Source organism: Rhodofomes roseus, assembly GCF_022264815.1.
Source record: "Rhodofomes roseus strain CIRM-BRFM 1785 chromosome Unknown C8Q71scaffold_22, whole genome shotgun sequence".
NCBI lineage: Eukaryota > Fungi > Basidiomycota > Agaricomycetes > Polyporales > Fomitopsidaceae > Rhodofomes > Rhodofomes roseus.
In genome coordinates, this window is record NW_025952978.1 from 347,594 (window position 1) to 361,940 (window position 14,347).

Below are 14,347 nucleotides of genomic sequence, written 5' to 3' on the forward strand. Positions count from 1 at the left end.
GCTCGTGCTCGCGGCTTCCCTGTCACTCTATTGTCCTTGCCCTTGCCCGCGCGCGCTCGCCCTCGTCTACCCTTGCCTGTACCCCCTCGCGCGCTCGCACTTGCAACCTCCATATCCTTCGCCCTCTTGCTTTTGACCTGGACCTCGCCCGCGCGGGCTCGCCCTCATCTGTGCTCGCATCTACTTTGAGTCCCTCGCGCGCTTGCACTCGTCCCCTCCTTCTGCCGGCATGCACTCGTCCCCGCGCTCGCGCTCTCTCCGCTGTTGTCGCCTTCGCCATCATGCCTCAGTCCCAGGTATGGATCGGGCATGCACACCAAACTTCATTGTAGAGAGCTCCGTGATCGTTTGGTCTGTAATCGGTACACTGAGCGCCTCATCTACGTATTTGTCCAATGAGATATATGTTGGCTTTGCATCGTCTGTGAGGCATTGAGTTCAAGTTGTCAAGCAAGCTGTGATGGGCCTGTGAAAGCGTGGGAGAACCGGTGCAATATGTGGACTTGCAGCGTGCGCTATTTCCCGCTATCACCGCAACGACCTCTTCATGAGCCGGGACACACTGGCAACAGCAGTCGACATCCGACATGTTTACTCTGAAGACACCCATACAATCACTCTCCTGATACTCCCGGGAGGGCCTGGTCCAATCAATCTGGTACGTTGTCAATACATTGCTGGGATCTGTGACTCACATGCGATCCACACGACTCGGACTATCCTGACGTTGTAGACCTTGAACCTCTGCCGCCACAACACCGCTTTGAACACTAGCAGACCAGCTGTGACCTCTCGTGTATCTAGCCAGACCCACGCACAGCGCAATCGGGCATTCTCAGACGCAGCCACCGTTCCCGATTCTCAACCGCCGGAATACCCGCTCGAGACACAGGTCATAGACACCGTCCCCATCACAGCTAACCCTCATCCACTCGCACCTCAACCTTCCCCTCGCGCGATGCGAACCTCCTCAAACGCGACAACCAAATCAGAACCTGAGCGTGCTCCGGGACCAGCCAGCACATCCCTGGGTCCCCGAGTCGCTCGGGCACACTGCTCTCCGCTGGGCCCACGAGAGCCGGAATTTGACCTGGCACAGTCCCCACATCCCACTGAGATTCAACCGGCTGCGCAACCGCGCGCCGCGTCGTGTGATGCCTCCGCAGAGTCCGATCAGCAGGCTCATACCCAGGAGTGGCCGGTTGACTCGCAAGGGCTCCCAACGACACAGGCGATGTATGCTATGTTTGGGCTGCCGTGGCCGCCGGTGATGGAGGACGACGGGGAGGACATTGGGGAGCATGGGTGGGACGATGGAGACATAGTGTACAGTAGTTGAACAAAAGATTGATTTACGGGACTCTGGACAGAGGATTTACATTGAATCGCACTGCTTTACAACGGTTTACATCGATTTACGAGGCAGTGGCGCCCGAAGTGGCGCGGCGGCGCTTTACCGCGGATTTGCGCCACATTCGCGCGGGGTGGGTTTCCTGATGGTCTGACAGGCAGGTGCATCATAACAGTCTTATCGTTTCGGGTTGTCCAAGCTGCCTTACTCTTACAGCTATTGACATCTTTGTACGTGCTCCACGCGAACGAAGCGTCGACCTCGGTTGTCGATGCGACTCAGGGTTCGTGTCGATACCTATGACGTGCTAATACCTGATTGTGCACGGGAAACAGAGACGACGCCGACGAACGAAGAAAGTTAGCTTTAGGCCACACATTGAGGACCGCTTCGAAGCACAATCCACAGAACCACTTGTCCGACGCACAGACACTGGTGCTCACCTACAACTCCGTGGTTCCCGGGATACACAAGCGGTGAGATCATCTCCGTGCTCCATTATGGCTCCATTTGTCTTTCGCTCCGCAGTCTGACTTACAGTTCTCAGTACGAATTTTGACTTGCTGGGCTAGTCCGAGGGACGTCTTCGTTGGCATTTGCCGAGACGAAACGGACAGTCGCTCGACGTCGTTCTCTCATTCCTATGGTATAACAGGATGTAACTCGGTCAGTAGCAGTCACTTTTTGCTCTGATATCGAAATTCTTCGTGAACGCCATGCGTTGATATCACCATAGTATCCTCGTTGATGGGTACTCCGAGTCGGTGTGATGCAAACAGGGAGACTGCTTGCCAGCGCTAAATCTTGTACCTCGTGCCTCCGCCTCATGCCTGCGGCACTGAGGGGTCTTCTGGCTCTCTTCGACCGACCTGGATGCCAGAGCGACGACGTAGGCGATAAGTATGAAGCACAATTATTGCGAGCGTTGGGACGGTTCCGCGGGGAGCATCTGCCGCTCGGACTGCTTCTACCAGTCATACACCCATCTTCGCACGGAAGCAACCCACAGATGACCTCCTATTTGATCTGCTATGTTATTCTCGATTGCTGCAGGGAATTCAGCGACCAATTCTTCCTCGTTTCCCGTAACCTGAGTTCGGGTACGCCACACATTCACGATCCGCGTAGGCGAGCAGTACCGTAGTATCAGGGCTTAGGACGAATTCGACAAAGGTACGCGCAAGTTCCACGCCACTGATAAATTCGTGGTACTCAGAGCCTTGTACAGTGCTTGTGGGTATATTCTCTGGAAGTATTTGCAAGTCGTAACAAAAGGGTATATCGACATATAGAGGGCGAACAGCTGCGCATGGACGAATACGATGATGATATGCCGGGCAGTGACCCCGGCGGGTATGGAGACGATACGCCGAAGAGATCACCTTGCCATCCCACAGGCGTTCTTGCGCAGCAGCGACTTCGCCAGACAGTGAGATGTCGTATTCATACGATTGAGGTAAGCCGTGTGCCTCTGTGTATGATTATGCGTCGCAGAATGTAGACATCAAATCACCACCGCAGTGGTCGTCGACTGGGCGAAGGGCGACAAATTCAGATCTGACAGCGATCACGATGATGTTGAGGACGATGAGAGCGAACGATACCCCACGAGCACCCAAGACCTCCTCTCCAAGTAATCCTATCGACCCGGGCTTGCCACATACTGCAGAATGGTCAGGTTTGACATGCTTCGGGTGCGTGTCATAACTCGGAGTCTCTGCGCAAAATTCAAGGCCTCATTGCTCAGATGCCATGCGCTGGCCTCGTGCCCCGGCCTCATGTATGCCGCGTTGCGTTATGAAGGTGTGCCATCCTGATCTCCCTAACACAAAGCACCGAATCTCTTCTCAAGGTTCCCTCCCTCCGTCCCAGTGCTATGTCGGGAGTTGACGATAGCCTTGACCGGGACTTGGCGCCACAAGCTGCCGGCGAGACTCAACCCACCTGGTCAATCACCAGCATGTCTTGTTCAAAGCCGGCGTTTCCTTGGCAAGCCTTCAATCCCGCTGTGAAGCTGCCGGATACAAGAAATGACGCTCTTCGCTCGGCAGTACTCTCCTCAATAGCCACTGGCAACTTCACCGACACCAGGTTCTTCGTCCCTGCCCGCCACTCGCAATCAGGAAATGTCACGGGTCTGCTGCCGCTCTACGTGAACAGCATGATGTTTCGAAGGGCGTCCGATGAATTTGACAAGAGTACGTCATGGTCGAGTGGCAATCATGAATGCATGCAGCTGACGGAGTGCCAGTGCTTAGCGGCGGGTTTTGTGAAAGTGTGTCGGCGAGCTTTGCGGCTGAGCCCACGTTTGGGAAGCTTGAGGTCCCGATAGATGAATACGGCTATGAATCGGATAGCGACCTCGGCGATGCTGAAGATGAACCTTCAAACGATGAAACGACCAAGCATGCTGCCCCTAGCGCTGTGCAGGACAGTTCGACCGAGGAAGATGATCAGAGAGCGAGGAACATCATTGATAGTAGCGGCGAGACCACTGCAAATGTGTGCCACTTCCCATTCCCGTTATGTCTACCGGACTGATTGATGATGCAGCGAGAAAAGAATCAGCAAGCAGTGCAGACAGCACAGTCTGTCAAGGTTGATGCGGCTTCTGGCTCGGCTCAGCGGTCCCCCAGTGGGTGTATTGGTCGAACGGTTTTCGTGAAGGATATGGCGTACAAGACGTAGGTTACCCCGGTAGCACATCGATCTCGCTCAACTGAACCGCGGTATTGGCAGATGGGTTGCACTCATTGCATATCTATACACAGGACAGATAAAATTTTCTCCGCTACAGTCCAGAGCAATATCGCTTCCGAACCAGCCCAATACGTCAAACGACGATACCTCGTACTTCGAGATGAATCAGTGCTCGCCGAAGTCTATGTACCGCCTTGCAGATAAGGTTACCTCCATACCCTCTTGTTTTTCTCATCACGTCAGGCTTAGCGAATATTTTACGCATCATTCAGTACGGCCTCGATTCGCTGAAGTCCCAGGCTCTGGAGAAGATACGATCAGAATTGGTCCCAGACAACATCCTGAAGGAACTTTTCTCCACTTTTACGTCCAGGTCAGATCACTTGTTGAACGACCATGAAATGTGCTCCAATGCTTTTGCTTTAGGTACCCCGAGATACAACAACTCCAAGTTGATTTCCTATGCGATCACATTCATACCTCAGACGCCATGGCTACAATGCCCGAGTGGATTGCTATGATCGCCCAAGGCCACCTCCCACACAGTCAACATGTGGTATCAACCTTACTGTTGAATATGGCCTCCAAGATACCCAAGCCGTTCTCTACAGTGTCTGATAAACGGCCCGTGGCCCCCTTACCCAAGCGAAAATAGCGGGGCGACAAGTTCCCCGCGGCGAGACCGTCAGGCCATCGGGAACTTGACGGAATCGGTGTCATGCTTTAGTCTCTCACGCAGTGCAAGGGAGCTTGATTGTTATACTTTGTAATATAGTGCTAGGAGAATGCTCATGGCTCGAAGATGTGTCGGGAGCACACGAACGTTGCGAACTCGTCGGACGCGATAGCGGGAGAGGGGCGCGTCTGCACAGATACACGTGACCGTAACATCCACCGGTGACTCGCGCAGACTCAGACTGAGCTTGCTTCAGGCTGGCAAGAGCAGCTCAGCACTCTCACCTCGCCATGCAGAACATCCTGGCTAGCGTCGCCCGAAGACGTGTTGCAACAGCGCTCGCGCCGCGGCCTCGCCATCTATCTGTCTCAGCATGCAGACGGTCTGCAGAATCTGGCGGCTCAGCACCCAAGCCGCCGCCTCCCATCGACGACTCGACCTCCGCGCTGGATTATAAGCGGCGGACGACGCTGCAGCATAGACCGCCGCCTCTGCCTGCCATGGACGTCCGCTCGAGGTCTGCGGAGGAGGCAGTAACTAACATCCTCTACAACACACCCCCGCCTAGCTTGCAGCCTTTCAAAAAGTGCGTCACCTTCGATTTGACATCATGCTGGCGTTCTGACGGCTCGCACACGCGCTACAGGCACGTATTGAATTGTCTGGTGCAGAACGAGCCCGGAGTACTATCGCGCGTGTCAGGCATTCTCGCTGGGCGAGGCTTCAACATCGACTCCCTAGTCGTCTGCCGTACCGAGATCCGGGACCTGAGTCGCATGTGTATCGTGCTGCGTGGTCAGGATGGTGTTATTGAACAGGCAAGGAGACAGCTGGAAGACTTGGTAAGTCCATATCCAATTCGAATGTTTGCCAGTGTTCTTGTGTGGCATGATTTCCAGCGGATAGAAGCCACTCTCCTTTGCCTCCTGTCAACACTTCCGATATTGTAATAAGGTCTTGTGCGGTTTAGTAACGCCATTCGCATTTCAGACCCTATCCTTCTCTGTTTAACACTAGGCGTAAGGTTCTCTCACTCGCTTTCATATTCGTGCTGTGCAGTGACACGAAGATATCAACCACGACGCATGTCCCTTCATTTTGAACTTGCTTTTGACGTCCGTTTCTATACATGAGTTCCGACGAGGGAACGTATTCTTGTTGTCCCTAATCTGGCCTTCAATCCACTTGAATGGGCTACGGTCTTCAGTTGCTTCACCGCTCCGCATCTACGTCTTTTCGCTTACTGACTTGTTCCCATGTCAGGTACCGGTATGGGCTGTGCTGGACTACACAGACACTCACTGCATCGAGCGCGAGTTGCTCCTCGTCAAAGTGTCCATCCTGGGGCCCGAGTACGTCGAAGAGCAGCTCCAAGGCGGGCCCACGCACGACCCGCGGCATCGCCATTTCACCCCACACACCGAAGCCGCGTACGGGACCTCCTCCGACACGAAGCTCGAGCGCGAGATGGCGCTCGCGCAGAGCTTCGAGCGCGGCGCACACCCGGACGCGGACGCCCACGCACCGCCGCCGCTCACACCGACGCAGGCGTTGCACCTCCGGAGCGACAACCTCAACGCCGTCTCCGTGCTCTCCCAGCAGTTCGGCGGGCGCATCGTCGACGTCAGCGAGAACAGTGTCATCGTAGAGGTGTCTGGCAAAACGAAGCGCGTCGAGGCCTTCCTTGCGCTTCTCAAGCCGTTTGGCGTCCTCGAGGCCGCTCGCACAGGTATGTGCCTTGAGTTGCCCGGTGAGGCTACGCTGGTCTGACTGTTGCGCGCGCATTACAGGTCTCATGGTAATGCCTCGCACGCCCATCGCGAGGACTCCGGAGGATAGCGATGACGCGGAGGATATTGGGAGCGTTGACGCCAGTCTTCTCCCGCCGGGTTGATACTCACGCTTCACACGGCGAAGCGTGCTCACAATGCGGGGATTTAACAAAAGTATATCATCGTCGACTACCCTTGGTTTAGCGTGTATATGCGTGCTCCGATTAATACGACCGGGGGCCTGGAGCGGCGGCACCGGCGTGTGACTATGCAGGTGCGGTGGATGGGGAAGAGCGAGCGAACGTATGTGCGGATGCGTGGTGCTATCAATACAATATACAAATGCAAGTATAGCGGAACGATAAAAAGCGGTATATAAATAAGAGTGCGCGGTCCGAAGAACAACGTCCCGTCCCAAACAGCAAAAACGTACAACGCACACGGGTACAACAAGCAAGAAATCGGGTTCACGTCCGTGTACGTGAGGTGGAAGGAGTCCGCGCGCCGCCTGCTGCGGGCGCGTGAGTCTCGAGCGCTTCCTGAATTTTGCGAATCCACATGCTAGCCATGGATGGACTCTCAGCAAGGAAACTATGCGATTTGGTGGCCTGCACCAAAGAAAGAAAATAAGCACTAGCCGTCCAAACCGGATTCCCTGCTGACCAACTGACCGTCATGACAACAAACTCGCGCTCGCCCTTAGGCTCGACGCTCGAGATGATATGACGGCCATCCTTCTCCTTCTCCGACGAAGGAGTCATAAAAAGTTCCGTCCGAACTTGCACCGCGCGTCCGATCTTGCGCTTCAAGCACAACAACCGATGCGTGGTGAGTATCAACTCCCGCGTCTTGAGCCGCCGCGGCGTCACCGCCATGGCGAGTAAGCGGCTTCCACGTCGCCTGGGCGCGCTCGCCTCCACGGTCGTGTTGAACAATACGCTCTCGTGCGGGAGCAGCAGCGACGTCCTGTAAACAAATGAAATTAATTCGCCCATCCCCTCGGGCACACTACGCCGGTCTGGAACTCACCATTCCGACTGCACAGGTGCTGGCGGACGGTTGCCCTGTATAGGCGTCTGCGCACGATTGCGGCCCCTATCAATGCCCGCGGCCTCCAGCGCCACACCGAGTTGCTCGATGGGACTGCCGTCCGACGAACTGGTCGCAGAGCCCGTCGAATAACTGTCCACGACCGCCCCCTTGGGCGCAGGCACGTCAATTGGCTGTGCCTTCACGACCGACGGGACGTCATGCGAGGAGCTCGCGCCATTCGCCAGCACGGTGCTGCTGTCGCCAGCTGCGGCGACCGAGCCCACCTTCGGGATGTCAGCGAAATGGACTGATGGCCCTTCGTCTCTCCCAGCAGCATGCGAATTTGAGCTCGGAGAGTTTGCTTTGTCGGTAATGGGCCCGATGGCAGGCGGGAACGCATAGGGACGTAGTTCTCCCATAGGCCCTTCATCTTCGTAATAGGCGTACCCATTCGGTGGTTTTGCTCCTGTCGCGAAAAATTCCTGGCCTTCCGTATCTGAAGCCCAGCTGATGTCGTCCTCTGGGTCGCTGTCACCCACGAGGGCATCCCAAGACGCACCGACGTCGTCGTCCCATCTATTACCATTGGCTGTTGGTGGAGGGTCTTTCTTGAGTAGTCCAGACTCCAAGGGCGGGACCGGATCTGTCCACAGGGTACCCCAGTTGATGGAGGCGAAAAACGGGTGTCCTCTGAGCGCCTGCATGTCGGTACTGCTTCCAGTAGAACCGGCGCCTAGCCGTTCGGCCGGATCGCGAACCTAACCTCGCGGTTCAGTCCAGCCACTCCGACCGAAATGTCGAGGAAAAACATACGAGCAGTTTCTGCACCAAATCCTTCGCGTTGTCATCAAAGCCTTCGGGAAAGGTGTATTCGAGCTTCTTGATCTTTTGCCATGTCAGGTACTCGGAGAGCCCCTGAAATGCAAAGCGGCCAGAGATCATTTGGTAGAGAATGCAGCCCAGGGCCCAGAAGTCGGAGCTGTGACAACATTGACATAAAGATAAGCGATCGGATATGCATCGAGGAAGATAATCACGTCGCACCTTTTGCTAGTCTCGCTGTCCTCGAGCAACTCCGGAGATACATATTGCGCCGTGCCCACGAATGTCTTCGTGCGCTCGCCTAGAAGCCAATCAGCCACTTGTCAATCTAGACCGGAAAGTGCCTGCGGCAAGGACCGACCTCCGGAGTCGAGAATCTTGCCGGTACCAAAGTCCGTGATCTTGATCCGGAACGCGTCGTCCAATAGCAAGTTCTCGGGTTTGAGGTCCCTGTGTGGTGTAGGAGTCAGCGCACTGCCCGCCGCCGTCAATGTCGCCCGTAGCACGCTCACCGATGGATAACGCCCTTCGAGTGCATATACCCCAGCGCATCCACTATCTGCGCAGCATATACCCGCGCGCACTCTATGGAGAGCGAGCCCATGCGAGATATTCGCGACTGCAGCTCCCCGTTCCTAGCGAGGTCCAGCACAAAGTCTGCAGCACCATCAGCTGCAAATTTAGTCTGGACACGCGCGCGCACTTACAAAGACTCCACTCGTCCTGGAACGCCCAGTGCAGCCGCACGATGCCCGGGTGTCCCGCACCGAGCCTGACGAGCGTGTTCTTCTCCGCCAGCGCGGTGGGCAGCTTGCCGTTGCGCCTGAGATGGCCCTTATCGAGTATCTTGATAGCGTACTCCTGCTGGGTCGTTCTGTATTTCGCGAGCATCACCTATTGCGTAGTGGCGCATATGAACCCCTGCAAACCCGCACAGAAGCCGACCAAACGCACCGTTGAGTACGAGCCCTCGCCGAGCACCCGCCCAAAGTCGAAGTCATCTGCGGTTGTTGCTATGCGGCCGTTAACAGAGCTATTGCGTGATTGGGAGTGGTTGCGCGAGGACGGCGGCCGCAACTCCGAGGGTCCGTCGTCTCGCTCGTCCGAGAGGCCGAGTTCGCGTGCCAGGTAAGCGGGCGGTCGCGACGAACGCGGTGTGCTTGGCGAATGCGGGCTCCGCGAGCGCACACCTGTGCGGGGAGACGAGAAAGTGCGCAGCGGGCGCGGTCGGACGGGTGTCTGGAGAGTCAGGTCGGAGGCCGAGCTGGAGCTGCTGCTGGAGGATATGACGGAAGCATTCCTGCTGAGGTCCGCGAGAGTCGGGGTGGTCTGCAGCGAGGACGACTCGGGGGACGGCGAGGAGACCTGGATGCTGAGCATGCGCGGGAGAGGGAGAAGGAGAGGAGAGGTCGGGACCAGGAGAGGACAGTCGGGCGAGCAGGAGCAGGAATAAGTTTCGGATATGTTGCGAATTATGTCCAACGCGGGTGCGGCGGTCCAGGCCCGGATGATGGTGTCGCCGCCTGAATCGACGTCAATCGCCCACAGGCGCGTCCCCGCACTTTTCACACTCCGCTGAGGCGGTCTAGAATTCGCACGATAACACGCCGCAAGTGGCGGTGGCTGCCGCGGCCGGCTCGACTCCTTGCCTCCTCCCATCGCTCCTCGAGCACCGGGGAGCGTCCCGAATGGTCTCTTCATCGCCCTCCTCGGCGTCGACGTCCGTTCGATACTCGCTGCGTCGCCCCGCTCCCCGCTTCTGGCGCTGCAACGGAACCTGAGCGCAGCCCCCAGCCGCAAGCACCAGGCTGTGGGAGAAGGACGACCCGGTCCTGCGTGCGCCTGGGAGGGCGGCTCGCACGCCGGTCCACCACAGTTCATGCTGTCCAGGTGGGTCGCCGTCAAAGCGTGAGCCGCCGCGGCCACCATTACACATCGTTTAGTCGCCCTGGTCAGTGGTCAGTCCCGGACGCGCACATCATGTGCGGATGCGCCCCCCCCTCGGTTAATGACGCGCGTGAGGGGCGTGCCGTAAGGCTCTGGGGTTTGCGACGGAGGTGCGTCATGTCCGTTTGACCCTTCGTCCGTCATCGCCGCAGCGTCGCTCGCGCACCACGCGTGACAGAATGGACCAACGACTCCGGCTCGCACCATTAACCGGGTCTGTATTTAGATACGCCCAGGCTTGTAGTCGTCCTCCAGGCCTCCAAACTCTGTGTTCTTTGCACAGCCCGCGTCGTATCGAATTGTCTCATGACCGAATGTGAAATCACACCCTCGACGCCGTGCGATCAGCGCCGAGATGACAATCGTAGCTGATGAATCTCTTCGCGCGGGGTGCCCGTTGCGGGGCCCCACAAACACGACCTAGCGCAGACCCCACTGGGAAGCGGTGTATGCACACTGAACAGTGATTGACTCGCCGGCACTTGTGCGCCACTTCCATTGCAGTGTGCTGGCTATTCGGTAGCAGTGGTATGTACATCCAAATGTAGTTCCGGTGACGCATTCACAATCCAGTCAGCGAATTCGGATGTCTCGTGGCGGTAGCTATTGACCTAATGGTGTGATTGACATGCAGGTGTCAACTACAGTGTCTACACGACGCTACGAGCACGGTTGTTTGACCAGGGTCCACCGAACGGAGCTTTGATCCCCAACGCGTTCGAGTTGCAATTCAGCTGACCCTCAACATCTTGGGGCGTAACACTGTTGGCAATGAAATTGTAGATTTAGGCAGTAGAAGCACCCCAAAGCGTGGAGCTGCGTACAGGGTGGTGTAGATAGTACATAGTATCACTTTACGTGGCTGCGTGTGTAGGTGAACCTCGAGGGTACACCCTTCGGCGTATCGTCACTACTACGTATGTCTACACGAATACTATGGGGTTCGGGGCACAAAGTGTATTTCCTCTCTGGGTAATAGATTGCGTTTACACTATAATAGTCTCGAGCTTGTCTTGCACCTGCTTTCAGTTCTCCAAGAACAAGTACTTCCATCAACATGTTACATTGACGTGGAGGATTGATGTAGCCACAAGAAGTACCGAGTTGCCATAAATGGGGTACGTTCAAGCGGACCGTGGCTCCGGGGGAACCAACCTGCGGTTCAAGTCAATTCCTACTTATTGGAGCCGTCGTGCAGTGCTACGTTCACCGGCATTTTCCAAGTGCCTGTCCACTGGAACTCATTGGCGATCCGTGTAGGTTGTTATTCGTGTACCAAGCTGTATGCATGGTTGTGTACCTACGATGAACTCATAGGTAGCTTTTGACGACAGCCACAACAGCCACTGGCGCTGATTACAGTATTACTCAATTGCCCCATTTTGTACAGCCAATACTTCACTGTGAGTTTTCTTTCTCAGGAGCTTAGTGACATTGGAGAATGATTGTTACGCCGCAGGGAACGAGTCTATATGCCATAGGATGGAGCCCGTGGCCGACATGAAAGACTACACTACTACATCAACGGTACTCTCTTCGGTACAAGACTTACTGTCCCAGCACGTCCTCACGGCGAGCCGGTCAACGCATCCTTTCGCTTCAGCTCCTGGAGAGACAGCCTCTCTTCTCAATAGCATCATCGAAGAGACGGACCGTATGTCGCAGGCGCTCGGGGCGAGCCTCTCAATGCCACCTGCTAACCCAAAGCTGCTCTCACTTTACCGACAACATGCCTCGATGTCGAGCGCGCTCCATCTGGTCAGAAATTCACCGCATCTTAATCATCTTTCGCGTGCTCACATGTCAATCTCCAGTCAGAACTTAATGTCCGGACAACGCTGGACGCCCTACGCAAACGAGCAGGGATAACCTACGGCGAGGACGTTCCGCTCGACCGCGCCTCCATCGTCGACTGGTGCGTGTCCCGCCTCGAAGCCTGGGGCACGTCCGCCGGGATGGAGACGTTCAGGGAAGAAGAGCGCGAGGGCCGCGTGACCGTCGTGCTCGGCGGAAAAGTGCTCGTAATCGACATCGACCTCGCCGTCGACCGCGCGGACCCCGAAAGGCCCGCGGTCTCGGTCGCGAACGTGAAGACGTCGTATGCGATCCCGAATGTCGCGACGAGCTCGACGACGCAGGGATCCGCGTCGCTGGACGGCTTCCTCGCGGATCGCGTGCGCGCCTTCCTGAAGGAGGTGCAGAGGGAACCGCAGGAGCAGGATAGCGTGGAGGCTGCGCGGCTTGGTGCGCTTTTCTTGGAGAGCCTGAAGTATCTGATGATGTTGGACCAGCTCGCCCTTGATGAAGGGGATGGCGGCCTGAGATGGTTTGGTGAAATCGACGCGCTTGCCCTGGACACGGAAAACTTCGCAATCAGCGAAGCGCAAGGAGTCACTCCGTAAGTGAATCGATACGCGAGCGGGGGCTTGATTTGACTCCCGTTCGCAGGAATCAGATGGGGAGTGTCGCCCCTTTGGACATCTTCCTCATGCGTGCGCATACACTCCCGCTCCCATACCTCACGTCACCTTCTGTGTCTTTCCTCGTCTACATCGCACCCCTCACGTATCTCACCCTCCTGCGGTCATCATCGTCGGCAGGGCCCGGGAGACAACAGGCAAGCTCACCACCCCTCCCCAAAATAGACGTTCCTTTCGACATCCTCCGCCCCGCACTCACATCACACCCACGACCCAAGGGCGTGACAATCGTCTCGCTTGTCCTCTCCACAGCAGGTACAATTCATGGGTCCGACGCCGACGCCATGAACATCGCCGACTTTAGTGCGCGGCCTACCTTCCCTCTCTCCTCCATCGGCGCGACGGTCGACCGTGCCCTGCCGCAGGTCACTCAGGTACCCGGCACACGGCTCGCCGCGGACCCTGCGCCACCCGCGCATGTATGGGTGCTCGACTTCACTGAGGGCGGAAAGCACCCTGGGATCGTGATGAGCCAGTCGCGGATGCGCGAAATCGAGCTCCTGATGAACCCGCTGAGCGGCATGGATCAACTGCACAGCGTGCACCAGATGGCGTTCGGTATGGGGAGCTGGTTGGACTTTCTGGTGAGCGAATGCGCATGTGCGGCGATATTCGTCAGAGCTCATCGTGATCCCAGCTTAGTCCCGAGAACCCTATATCCCCAGAACGCTATACGACGTTGCATGTATGTTCGCCCGCCGTGCTTCCTGAGTGCCTCTCTGAATATGGTGTCATTCAATAGGTGTCCCCGACGGCTGCGCATCCTCCACTTCAGTTGCGCCTCACTGCGCCAGAAGAGCCTGGGTTCATTCTCGAGCGAGTGCCAGTCAAGAATTTGAAAGAAATCTGGGGAGTCCTGGAGGTAAGTATCGTAGTCAGGTAGGTATCCCAGTTGTTTGCAAGGCTAACATTCGTCATGCAGATCGTCAAGGAGCAGTGCTGGCTCAATGAGACCCTGTCCGCCTACCAGTGGACACCGGAAGGCCTAGAGACCGGGCCTATGTCCAGCGACATACAGGACGACGAAGCCAACGAGGCGGACCTCCAGGCTGTTCTGACAGGCGAGCAGCACCCATATCAGCTTGTGATTCAATCTGACCATGTATCTACAGGGATGCTCACACCACGCAGAATACCCGTCAACGTATACATCACCACCTCCGTTCCGGTATCTCTCTTCGACCCGTCGGATCTCAGCTCCATGCCACTCCCACAATCAGCCGGTCACGCAAGGATCCTCATGTCGTCACCCGAGCGGCCGCCCATGCCAGGCCAGGTCGAGATCGCGGTCACCTTCGATCCAAGCAGGCATCGCGGGGTGGCACTGGATATCAACGGTGCGATGGGCGCGGAGCTCAACCCAGACGTCCTTGAGGAAGTGTGCAGACGAGGTGGGATACTCAGCCTGCCCGGGAGGATATGGGCGAGGTCGCCATCGGCAGCTTGACGGTGGAAACGCTGCGATAGACATCTACGACACCAAGATTCGTCCATGTACACTCTAATGCTTACATGTATTTGTGTCGTACACACCCCGCGAAGGAGGCTGCATACAGATCGTACGGAT

At 56.6% G+C, this 14,347-nt stretch overlaps 5 protein-coding genes across 5 annotated transcripts; 4 read left to right on the plus strand and 1 right to left on the minus strand.

The window, feature by feature from the left end:
- The first annotated feature begins 537 nt into the window (after positions 1–537).
- C8Q71DRAFT_778174 (uncharacterized protein) lies at positions 538–1,414 on the plus strand. Its single transcript, XM_047924761.1, has 2 exons — positions 538–658; positions 734–1,414. The coding sequence occupies exons 1-2, from the start codon at positions 548–550 to the stop codon at positions 1,337–1,339; spliced, it is 717 nt and encodes a 238-aa protein (XP_047775281.1). The 5' UTR covers positions 538–547; the 3' UTR covers positions 1,340–1,414.
- Positions 1,415–2,643: 1,229 nt separating this feature from the next.
- On the plus strand, positions 2,644–4,860 carry C8Q71DRAFT_778186 (uncharacterized protein). Its single transcript, XM_047924762.1, has 8 exons — positions 2,644–3,045; positions 3,099–3,154; positions 3,204–3,549; positions 3,603–3,853; positions 3,905–4,035; positions 4,091–4,256; positions 4,324–4,424; positions 4,478–4,860. The coding sequence occupies exons 2-8, from the start codon at positions 3,104–3,106 to the stop codon at positions 4,704–4,706; spliced, it is 1,275 nt and encodes a 424-aa protein (XP_047775282.1). The 5' UTR covers positions 2,644–3,045; positions 3,099–3,103; the 3' UTR covers positions 4,707–4,860.
- Positions 4,861–5,017: 157 nt separating this feature from the next.
- Positions 5,018–6,621, plus strand: C8Q71DRAFT_798707 (acetolactate synthase; the record flags this gene model as incomplete). The annotated part of the gene is made up of 4 exons (XM_047925833.1): positions 5,018–5,313; positions 5,374–5,569; positions 5,991–6,456; positions 6,518–6,621. The coding sequence occupies 4 exons, from the start codon at positions 5,018–5,020 to the stop codon at positions 6,619–6,621; spliced, it is 1,062 nt and encodes a 353-aa protein (XP_047775283.1).
- Positions 6,622–6,883: 262 nt separating this feature from the next.
- On the minus strand, positions 6,884–9,733 carry C8Q71DRAFT_880152 (kinase-like protein; the record flags this gene model as incomplete). Its single annotated transcript, XM_047928469.1, has 8 exons — positions 6,884–7,507; positions 7,538–8,289; positions 8,345–8,510; positions 8,576–8,654; positions 8,715–8,803; positions 8,866–9,010; positions 9,061–9,247; positions 9,308–9,733. 8 exons carry the CDS (start codon positions 9,731–9,733, stop codon positions 6,967–6,969), a joined length of 2,385 nt encoding a protein of 794 aa, XP_047775284.1. The 3' UTR covers positions 6,884–6,966.
- Positions 9,734–11,491: 1,758 nt separating this feature from the next.
- C8Q71DRAFT_269219 (uncharacterized protein) lies at positions 11,492–14,335 on the plus strand. Its single transcript, XM_047917419.1, has 8 exons — positions 11,492–11,703; positions 11,760–12,058; positions 12,115–12,698; positions 12,749–13,364; positions 13,418–13,465; positions 13,523–13,642; positions 13,703–13,841; positions 13,893–14,335. Exons 2-8 carry the CDS (start codon positions 11,783–11,785, stop codon positions 14,225–14,227), a joined length of 2,118 nt encoding a protein of 705 aa, XP_047775285.1. The 5' UTR covers positions 11,492–11,703; positions 11,760–11,782; the 3' UTR covers positions 14,228–14,335.
- The last annotated feature ends 12 nt before the right edge of the window (positions 14,336–14,347 follow it).